Source organism: Primulina huaijiensis, chromosome 10, assembly GCF_012295235.1.
Source record: "Primulina huaijiensis isolate GDHJ02 chromosome 10, ASM1229523v2, whole genome shotgun sequence".
Classification (NCBI taxonomy): Eukaryota; Viridiplantae; Streptophyta; class Magnoliopsida; order Lamiales; family Gesneriaceae; genus Primulina; species Primulina huaijiensis.
This window is the reverse complement of record NC_133315.1, coordinates 8375483-8387212: the sequence shown is the minus strand read 5'-3', so window position 1 is coordinate 8387212 and position 11730 is coordinate 8375483. Positions and strand designations below refer to the sequence as shown.

The window sequence follows — 11730 nt, the reverse complement described above, 5'->3', positions numbered from 1 at the left end:
ATCCGTCGTGAATTTTCTGAAATGAAATTTTGTTCCACAGCTTTATCAAGAAATGTCAACAAACTGTCATAATAATTATTGATATTCAACAAGCCCACAGGTTTATTATGGATATTAAGTCGTGTCCAAGAAACAGTGTGAAAAATTTCTTCTAATGTACCAAAACCACCTCGTAGTGCGATAAAAGCATCAGAATTTTCAATCATTTGAGTGATTCTTTCATACATAGAAAAAAACTTTTAATTCCTCCCCAATCGTAACACCTGTAATATTTCCTTCAGCTAAAGCTGTAGGAATAATACCCAAAACCTGACTACTGACTACCTCCAAGATGAGCAGATGTTGAAACAGATCTCATTAACCCAATATTACCTCCCCCATATACCAAGTGAATTTTTCTCTCAGCCAATATCTTTCCAAGATTATTCGCTGCTTCTACAAACACTTCATTTTTTCCAGGACTCGACCCACAAAATACACAAATATTTTTCAATGATTGTGCAGAGGTTCCAGCCATGTTTTTTTACTTTCTTCTTTTTTTCTGCGAAAATAGAGAGAAAGATGAGAGATTTTATAGGGGTAATATTTTATCAGGACAAAACTATGGGTCACAGTTGTAAACAGAATAAACAGTAAAAACAATAATGACACACATGCATGCAAACAGTAGTGTGATTGTGGCTCACAATTTTCCTCTGGTTTTACGTCCAGAAACGGCTTCAACGCCTTCTATGAGTCGATGATATGCTTCCCATCCAATTTTCTTATAAATTGGCAAACAGGGTCTTTTTTAGTCGGATTCCCAAGACTATGACGCTCATCTTGGAATTGTTTCCATAAACGGAGAAGTTCAATATGCACATGTCCACTAGAATGCGTCTCAAGAGTCAATAAGATGTTTTCTAAAGACTCCTTACTCAGCTCATTCTTAATGAAACAAATTTTATCTTCTTTGTTATTGGCAACACATCCCAAAGATCTGCATCGTTTGTCACAAGTCCATCTTGCACACTTATGACAAGCCCCTAAACTTTTGGCCCTTCTTTTTTTAGCATAAGTGCTTTTTCCTAATCCAGGCAAATACCGAATGAGCAATGATTGTGGAACTTATCCTCCTAATCGGACCTTAGCTTCTATTACAAGTCGAATATTTTCTGGAATGCCTTTTTGCATTAGCAATCTCAATCTTTCACACCTTCCTGCATAAATTTTTCTTAGAACATTTTCAGAAACAGAGGGAAAATATTTACAAATTTTTGAGAGAATTTCATTCATTTTGAAAAGAAAAGAAATGATTTTTTTTCTATTTTTGTATCAGCAATTATGGGAAACTGATTAAATCGACTATGAGAGTCACGGAGTACCGTTATCCGCCATTTAGCCGGGAAAATAAAAAGATTAAGAAAACCTGAAATAAAAACAAAAAAAATTAAATGCAACACAAAAAAAATCAAGGATCGAAAAGGGAAATAAACTCTTCTTGAAAAATTTCATTTTCTAAAAATTGTTTAAGCCTTTGTCCATTTACTTTAAAAACATCACCATTTTTAGGATTTTCAATATCCACAGCTCCATAAGTATACACATGCTTTACAACATATGGGCCTGTCCATCTTGATCGTAATTTTCCTTGGAATATGTGAAGTCGAGAATTATAAAACAAAACTTTTTTACCAATCTCAAAAGATTTTCTAAGAATTGTTTTATCATGAAATGATTTGATTTTTGCTTTGTAAATCCTTGAATTCTCATACGCGTCATTTCTGAGTTCATCAAGTTCATTAAGTTGCAATTTACGCAATTTGTTGGCATCATCCATGCTTGAATTTAAAGTTTTGATCGCCCAATAAGCTTTATGTTCCAATTCCACAGGCAAATGACAATGTTTTCCGTAAACCAACCTATAGGGAGACATATTCAATGATGTTTTAAAAGTTGTTCGATATGCCCAAAGTGCATCATTAAGTCGCAGAGACCAATCTTTTCTATTTGGGTTAACAGTTTTTTCCAAAATTTGCTTTATCTCCCTATTAGCTAATTCAACTTGTCCATTTGTTTGAGGATGATAAGGAGTAGTTACTTTGTGAGTAATACCATATTTTTTCATTAATGAAGCAAATGGTTTATTAACAAAGTGAGTTCCCCCATCACTTATCATGGCTCGAGGAATTCCAAATCTACTAAAAATATTTTCTTTTAAAAATTTGATGACGATTTTATGATCATTTGTTCGACATGGAATTGCCTCTATCCATTTGGAAACATAATCAACTGCAACTAAAATATACAAGTATCCAAACGACGGTGGAAAAGGTCCCATAAAATCTATTCCCCAACAATCAAAGATTTCAATTTCAATAATAGGATTCAAAGGCATCATGTTTCTTTTTGAAATCGCACCCAATTTTTGACAATTTTCACAGATCTTGCAGATTTCGTGGGTGTCTTTAAACAAAGTGGGCCAATAAAATCCACACTGCAAGATTTTTGCAGCTGTTTTCTTTGAAGAAAAATGTCCTCCGCATGCTTCTGAATGACAAAATTTAATGACACTACTTACCTCATTGTCGGGTATGCAACGTCGAAAAATTTGATCCGGACAATACTTGAACAGATACGGATCATCCCAATAAAAGTTTTTTACCTCATTCAAAAATTTTCTTTTATCTTGAGAACTCCATTGCGGTGGCATTTTTCCTGTCACAAGAAAATTTACTATGTTAGCAAACCAAGGTGTAGTAGTAACTGAAAATAGATGTTCATCAGGAAAATTATCGTTAATTGGTGTCATTTCACAAGATGATCCTGTTACTAGTCTCGATAAATGATCGGCTACGACATTCTCGGTTCCTTTTTTATCTTTGATCACAATGTCAAATTCTTGGAGCAACAAAATCCATCGTATCAGTCGTGGCTTTGCATCCTGTTTGGTCAACAAATATCTAATAGCAGAATGATCAGTAAACACGATAGTTGTTGATCCAATCAAATAAGAACGAAATTTATCTAATGCAAATATTACAGCAAGTAGTTCTTTTTCAGTTGTGGAGTAATTCATTTGAGCATTGTTTAAAGTTCTACTTGCATAATATATCACATAAGGCTTACCGTTTCTTCTTTGACCCAATACTGCACCGACTGCATAATCACTCGCATCGCACATGATTTTAAATGGTAAAGACCAATCAGAAAGTTGCATGATGGGAGCTGATGTTAAATGTCGAATGATTTTATCAAAAGCATTTTGACATTCTTGAGTCCACTCAAATGCAGTGTCTTTTGTTAAGAGGTTACAAATGGGTTTAGAGATTAAACTAAAGTCCTTTATAAATGTAACGCCCCAGATTCGACGACTGTACTCACTGTATCAAGACGAGTCTTTCCAGCGTGCTTATATCCTCACTCACACGCACCCTAGGAAGACTTCCCAGGAGGTCACCCATTCCAGAATTGCCCCAAGTCAAGTACGCTTAACTTTGGAGTCCTTATGTGATGAGCTACCGAAAAGAAGATGCACCTTCGTGATATGAGTAGTACAAATCAAATCTTTTAAGCCCTCTTCAACTGTACAGTCCATTACATTGAACAGTCTCGGAATCCCTCTCATTCCCGTGTGGGATCGGTTCATTCATGTTCCCTCCACCAAGAAGCCTGCCAGGAGCCGCTCATTGTCGGTGCAACTGATGGCACCGGCGATCACCCCCCGCCCTCTTCGGCCCCGGGCCTCACATGCCCACCAGCTTCCGCTTGGTTCGTCCCCGAACCACACCGTACTAAGAGAGGTCGGCTCTGATACCAACAGTAACGCCCCAGATTCGACGACTGTCCTCACTGTACCAAGACGAGTCTTTCCAGCGTGCTTATGTCCTCACTCACACGCATCCTAGGAAACTTCCCAGGAGGTCACCCATCCCAAAATTGCCCCAAGTCAAGCACGCTTAACTTTTGAGTTCTTATGTGATGAGCTACCGAAAAGAAGATGCACCTTCGTGATATGAGTAGTACAAATCAAATCTTTTAAGCCCTCTTCAACTGTACACTCCATTACGTTGAACCGTCTCGGAACCCCTCTCATTCCCGTGTGGGATCGGTTCATTCATGTTCCTTCCACCTAGAAGCCTGCCAGGTGCCGCTCATTGTCCATGCAACTGATGGCACCGGCGATCTCCCCCCCGCCCTCTTCGGCCCCGGGCCTCACAATAAACCTTCTATAAAATCCAGCATGTCCCAAAAATGAGCGAATTTCTTTAATAGTTTTTGGAGGGGGTAAATTGGCAATGACATCAACTTTTGCTATATCAACTTCAATTCCATGAGATGACACGACATGTCCCAAAACAATTCCAGAAGTAATCATGTAATGACATTTTTCCCAATTTAAAATAAGACCTTTTTCCTCGCATCTTTTTAAAACTTTTTCCAAATTTTGAAGACAATTATCAAATGTATTTCCAAAGACAGTTAAATCGGCCATGAAAATTTCCAAACAATTTTCAACCATGTCGCAAAAAATGCTTAGCATACATCTTCGAAATGTTGCTGGGACATTGCATAATCCAAATGGCATCCTTCTAAATGCAAATGTTCCAAAAGGACATGTGAATGTAGTTTTATCTTGATCTTCGAGGGCAATAAGAATTTGATAATAACCTGAATATCCATCAAGAAAACAGTAGTATGGATGACCTGCTACTCTATCTAAAATTTGATCCAAAAATGGTAATGGAAAATGATCTTTTCTAGTGGCGTCATTTAATTTTCTATAATCAATACACATCCGCCAACTAGATGGGACTCGACTTGTTAACAATTCACCTTTTTCATTTTTTATCACTGTGATGCCAGATTTTTTTGGAACTACTTGTGTTGGGCTTACCCACTTACTATCAGAAATAGGGTAGATAATCCCAACATCAAGTAGTTTGAGAACTTCAGTTTTCACAACATCTTTCATGTGTGGATTTAATCTCCTTTGTGGTTGTTGAGATGTTTTTGCATTTTCTTCTAAGTGAATTTTGTGAGTGCAAATTAGTGGATTAATGCCCTTGAGATCTTTTAGTGTCCAACCAATTGCATTTTTATGTCTTTTAAGCATATCAACTAATTTACCTTCTTCATCACTTGCTAGTTTGGAAGAAATTACCACCGGATATGTTTCATCTTCTCCAAGAAATGCATACTTCAATTCTTCTGGCAAGGGTTTTAACTCCAATATGGGTGGTTCGTCTTTGTTCTCATATTTTGCATCAAATTCTTTCTCTGATCCTGGTAACGAGTGATACCTGATAAAATCATCAAGATCAATTTCAATATTTTCTTTAACAGTTTCAATTGAACAAATATCTAATTGATCACGAGTACTCCCTTCTTGAATGTTTTCTTCCACAAGAGTTTCAATAAGATTTTCATCTTCACTTTCATCTCCTTTGTCATGTGGTTGCTTACAAAGATTAAACACATTAAGCTCCAAGGTCATGTTACCAAATGACAACTTCATTATTCCATTCCTGCAATTTATAAGAGCATTAGAAGTTGCTAAAAATGGACGACCTAAAATTACAGGAATTGCATTACAAGCTTCGATAGGTTGTGTATCTAAAACTATGAAATCGACAGGATATACAAAGTTATCAACTTGGACCAACACGTCTTCTACCATACCTCTTGGCACTTTAACAGATCTATCAGCAAGTAAAAGTGTTACCGAAGTAGGTTTTAACTCGCCTAGATTGAGTTCTTGATAAACTGAATATGGAAGTAAATTCACACTAGCTCCAAGGTCAAGCAAGGCTTTTTTAATCTTTCGTTCTCCAATAATACAAGAAATAGTAGGACAACCAGGGTCTTTGTATTTCAAAGCATTATTATTTTGAATGATTGCACTTACTTGTTCGGCTAAAAATGCTTTCTTTTTCACATTCAATTTTCTTTTCACAGTGCACAAGTCTTTCAAAAATTTGGCATATGATGGTACCTGTTTTATTGCATCTAATAAAGGAATATTAACTTTTACTTGTTTAAAAATATCATATATATCAGAATTCAAATTTGATTTTTTTGTATTTTTTAATGCAAGAGGGAATGGTGGTGACACTGTCTGTTGAACCTCCTCTTCGCAAGTTATGGGTTCCACTTCCTTACCCTTTGGAGGTGATTTATCATTATCTTCACAAGGTTCAAGAATGGATTTTTCCACAACCTTACCACTTCGAAGGGTAATAACAGATTTTACCTGATCCATCGGTTGAGTTCCAGAAGTTCCAGTTTGTGAATGATGATCCTTGGGATTAGGCAGATCTCTTGAAGGAAATTTGCCTTTTTCATGAACATTAAGTGCAGATGCAAATTTAGCAAGAGTATCTCTCAAATCTGTCATGGTTTGAGCAGTTTGAGTATTGATAAACTCTTGCTTTGCAATGAAAGAATTCAATATATCTTCCAAATTCCTTTTAGGTGGAGGAACATAAGGTGCATAATTTTGAAAATTTTGTTGATTTTGAAAATGAGGTTGTGAAAATTGTGCAGCATTATCATTCCTCCAACTAAAATTTGGATGATTTCGCCAACCTGGATTGTAACTTTGAGAAAATGGTTCAAAATTTGGCCTTTTGAGATTGTTTAGAACATTGACTTGTTCATGGAGACATTCTTTAAAAGAAGGCAAAGTGGGACAATCTTTTATAGAATGATCACTTGTATCACAGATGTGACATGCAATTTCTTGAACAGATTTTAATTGACCATTCTTTTTCAATTCAAATGCCTCAACTTTTCTTGCCAAAGAGGTAAATCTAGCTTGAAGATCATGTTCATCTTTGAGAGTGTACATACCTCCACCAGATGTAGGAGATTGAATCTTGTTTGATGGTTCGATTGTACCTATAGTGTCCCAATTTTGAGCATTTTCAGCTAATAAATCGAGATACTCAATTGCCTCATTTGGATCTTTATCTTCAAATGTTCCATTACACATAAATTCAACCATTTGCCTATCTTTAGGTGTTAAGCCTTCATAAAATTGAGAAACAATTCTCCAAATTTCAAAACCATGATGTGGACAAAGATTAGGCAATTCTTTATATCTATCCCAACACTGATAAAAAGTTTCTCCTTGTTTTCGAGTGAAAGTGATGATTTGCCTTTTGAAAGAATTTGTTCTATGAGATGGAAAAAAACTTTTTCAAAAATTATTGTTGCAATTCATCCCAAGTTCGAATGGATCCCGATCTAAGATTTTGTAGCCAAGTTTTAGCTTTATCTTTTAAAGAAAAAGGAAAAAGCTTAAGTCGAATGGTGTTCATGCTACAATTTAGATCATTATATGTGTTGCATACTTCTTCTAACTCTCGTAAATGCATGTCTGGATTTTCAGAATCTAAGCCATGAAAGTTGGGTAAAAGTTGGATAATATCAGGCTTAAAATTGAAATGAGATGCATCAGGAGGAAAACTAGACATGAAGGTGCACTAGTACGTGTAGGATTCATGTGATCTCTAAGTGTTCTTCGTCTATCATGATCATGTTGAGATTGAATTTCATCTTCATTTTCTTGGATGGGTTCTTCAGCCATGTTTTGTGAAAATAAAGGGTTATTTCGAATGAGTCGACCACTAAGTGTACGTGACCAAATAATGCTCATGAAAATGTAAATAAAAAAGAATAAAAACACACAAAAGCAATAAAAATTCAAATAAAGAAAAATAAACTATAAACAAAATTAAATAGATTTGAAATTAAATTATACTTCCCCGGCAACGGCGCCAAAAACTTGTTGTCACTTTGATTGTTGCACTCCCAAGAGCTGGTTGTCCACAAGTAGTATAATTCGGTGAGTCCGATATCGTATCCACAGGGAAGCTAAGGTAATTACAAGTCCACCACAATGTCTTTTTGTTTTGTTTTTGTTTTTGTTTCTTTTTAATTTTAATTGTTTGTATCTTTAATGGGTAAATTTTGATTGTTCAAATTTTAATTTAAGTAGTTGAGATTAAAGGATCCTCTCTTGGTATTTTAATAAAGTTAACATTAACGAACAATATTGAAATCCACTTAATAAAATGGTTCCAATATATTAAATAATAATAATTTATATTATGTTATAAATTATTATCTTATAAGTATATAATATATACCAAAACTTATAAATGTGGTTAAATATTTATTGTGCTATATATATTTGTAAACATTAAATCAAGGTTCCCACTTTAAATGGTTGGTAAAACCAAACTAACATTTAAATGGTTCCAAGAATTTAATATTATAATATATTTATATATAATAAATCAAGGCATCCACTTTAATGGTTGGTAATACCAAACTAACATTATGGTTCAAAGAATTCAGTGTAACATATAGCAACAATAAATAAAAAAATCCCACTTATAAGTAGGGTATAAAAATGCTTAAAGAAATAAATATAACATAAACAATAAATAATGATTAAATAATATAAAACATAGATTCTTACCTTTTAATAACCTTATTATCATGCCAAGAGTTTCACCTTTTCATCTCAACTTTAGGAAGTTAGCTATTCATTATTCAAAGTGTAAAACTTTGAATATGAAATTAACATGCTAATTATATTTAAATGAAGAAATAAAGGAAAAACAGAGAGAGAAATATTATGAACTCAAAGGTTTGTTCATAGAATGAGAGATATCTCACTTCATTACAATGCATCCTTATTTATAGCCAATTTTTGGGAGACAACCATAAATAAAATATTATTTTTTTACACATAAGTATTCATTGGTGTTCCAAAAAATTATATTTTAATACACATCACTTTTGAAAATATTCCTATCCGAATTTTCTTTTCCACATAAAAATACATGTAGATAATTGAGTTGTTTGAATTGTGGTATTTTTTTAAACATTTGACCAAGTAATTTGAGATATATGGTCAAAATGCTAGAGCATGGTAAAACTGCCACTTTTTTGGTAATTTTATTTGTTGCTTAATTTGATCCCACTTGTGAGAAAATTTTTATTTCATGCTTGTCACCAATATTGTAGATATTAACATTAACTTTCTACAGGTCCAAGAATCATCTTAATCCGATTTGCAACGCCAAGTTTATTCTTGTTTTATCGAACCTGTAAAAAATAATAAAAACTTGTAATTACACAACAACTTATATTTTATACAATTTATTATAAAACATATAATATTTAAACATTTAATAAAACAAAAACTATATATTTATATTATAAAACATTTAATTAATGTACAATTTTTATGTTTATCAGATCCCATTAACCAAATATTACCTCCCCCATATGCCGAGTGAATTTTTCTCTCAGCCAATATCTTTCCAAGATTATTCGCTGCTTCTACAAACACTTCATTTTCTCCAGGACTCGACCCACAAATTACACAAATATTTTTCAATGTTTGTGCAGAGGATCCAGCCATGTTTTTACTTTCTTTTTGGTCTGTGAAAATAGAGAGAAATATGAGAGATTTTATAGGGGTAATATGTTATCATGACAAAATTATGGGTCACGGCCGTAAGCAGAATAAACAATAATGACACACATGCATATAAACAGTAGAGTGATTGTGGCTCACAATTTTCCTCTGGTTTTACGTCCAGAAACGGCTTCAACGCCTTCAATGAGTCGATGATATGCTTCCCATCCAATTTTCTTATAAATTAGCAAACAGGGTCTTTTGTAATCGGATTCCCAAGACTATGACGCTCATCTTGGAGTTATTTCTATAAACGGAGAAGTTCAATATGCACGTGTCCACTAGAATGCGTCTCAAGAGTCAATAAGATGTTATCTAAAGACTCCTTACTCAGCCCATTCTTAATGAAACTAATTTTATCTTCGCTGTTATTGGAAATATATCCCAAAGATCTGCATCGTTTGTCACAAGTCCATCTTGCACACTTATGACAAACCTCCTAAACTTTTGGCCCTTCGTTTTTTCGCACAAGTACTTTTTCCTAATCCAGTCATATACCGAATGAGTAATGACTGTGGAGCTTCTCCTCCTAATTGGACCTTAGCTTCTATTACAAGACGAATATCTTCTGGAATTTCTTTTCGTATTAGCAATCTCAATCTTTCACACCTCCATGCATAAATTTTTCTTAGAACATTTTCAGAAACAGAGGGAAAATATTTACAAATTTTTTAGAGAATTTCATCCCTTTTGAAAAGAAAAAAATGATTTTTTTTATTTTTGTATCAGCAATTGTGGGAAACTAAGTTAACCGACTATAAGAGTTACGGAGTACCGTTATACGCCATTTAACCCAGAAATTAAAAAGTTTAAGGAAACCCCAACTAAAAACAAACAAAATTAAATACAACAAAAAAAAAAAATCAAGGATCGGAAAGGGAAATAAACTCTTCTTGAAAGATTTCATTTTCTAAAAATGGTTTAAGTCTCTGTCCATTTACTTTAAAAACATCACCATTTTTAGGATTTTCAATGTCCACAGCTCCATAAAGATACACATGCTTTACAACATATGGGCCTGTCCATCTTGAACGTAATTTTCCTGGGAATATGTGAAGTCGAGAATTATAAAGCAAAACTTTTTTACAAATCTCAAAAGATTTTCTAAGAATTGTTTTTCATTAAATGATTTGAATTTTGCTTTATAAATCCTTGAATTCTAATACGCGTCATTTCTGAGTTCATCAAGTTCATTAAGTTGCAATTTGCACAATTTGTTGGCATCATCCATGCTTGAATTAAAAGTTTTGATCGCCCAATAAGCTTTATGTTCCAATTCCACTGGCAAATGACAATGTTTTCCGTAAACCAACCTATAGGGAGACATATTCAATGATGTTTTAAAAGTTGTTCGATATGCCCAAAGTGCATCATTAAGTCGCAGAGACTAATCTTTTCTATTTGGGTTAACAGTTTTTTCAAAAATTTTCTTTATCTCTCTATTAGCTAATTCAACTTGTCCATTTGTTTGACGATGATAAGGAGTAGTTACTTTGTGAATAATACCATATTTTTTCATTAATGAAGCAAATGGTTTATTAACAAAGTGAGTTCTCCCATCACTTATCATGGCTCGAGAAATTCCAAATCTACTAAAAATATTTTCTTTCAAAAATTTGATAACGATCTTATTTTTTCGACCTAGAATTGCCTCTATCCATTTGGAAACATAATCAACTGCAACTAAAATATACAAGTATCCAAACGACGGTGGAAAAGGCCTCATAAAATCAATTCCCCAACAGTCAAAGATTTCAATTTCAATGATAAGATTCAAAGGCATCATATTTCTTTTCGAAATCGCACCCAATTTTTGAAAATTTTCACAGATCTTGCAGATTTCGTGGGTGTCTTTAAACAAAGTAGGCCAATAAAATACACAATGCAAGATTTTTGCAGCCGTTTTCTTTGAAGAAAAATGTCCTCCGCATGCTTCTGAATGACAAAATTTAATGACACTACTTACCTCATTGTCGGGTATGCAACGTCGAACAATTTGATGTGGACAATACTTGAACAGATATGGATCATCCAAATAAAAGTTTTTTACCTCATTCAAAATTTTTTTTTTATTTTGGGAACTCCATTGCGGTGGCATTTTTCCTTTCACAAGAAAATTTACTATGTTAGCAAACCAAGGTGTAGTAGTAATTGAAAATAGATGTTCATCAGAAAAATTATCGTTAATTGGTGTCATTTCACAAGATGATCCTGTTACTAGTCTCGATAAATGATCGGCTACGACATTCTCGGTT

General features: G+C 33.9%; 1 protein-coding gene across 1 annotated transcript; it reads right to left on the bottom strand.

Moving 5' to 3' along the window:
- Positions 1 to 729: 729 nt before the first annotated feature.
- On the bottom strand, positions 730 to 6985 carry LOC140985871 (uncharacterized). The gene is made up of 7 exons (XM_073453818.1): positions 6142 to 6985; positions 5884 to 5988; positions 4199 to 5004; positions 2557 to 3322; positions 1531 to 2079; positions 1115 to 1226; positions 730 to 973 (listed from the first exon to the last, which is right to left on the bottom strand). The coding sequence occupies exons 1-7, from the start codon at positions 6983 to 6985 to the stop codon at positions 730 to 732; spliced, it is 3426 nt and encodes a 1141-aa protein (XP_073309919.1).
- Between the last annotated feature and the right edge of the window lie 4745 nt (positions 6986 to 11730).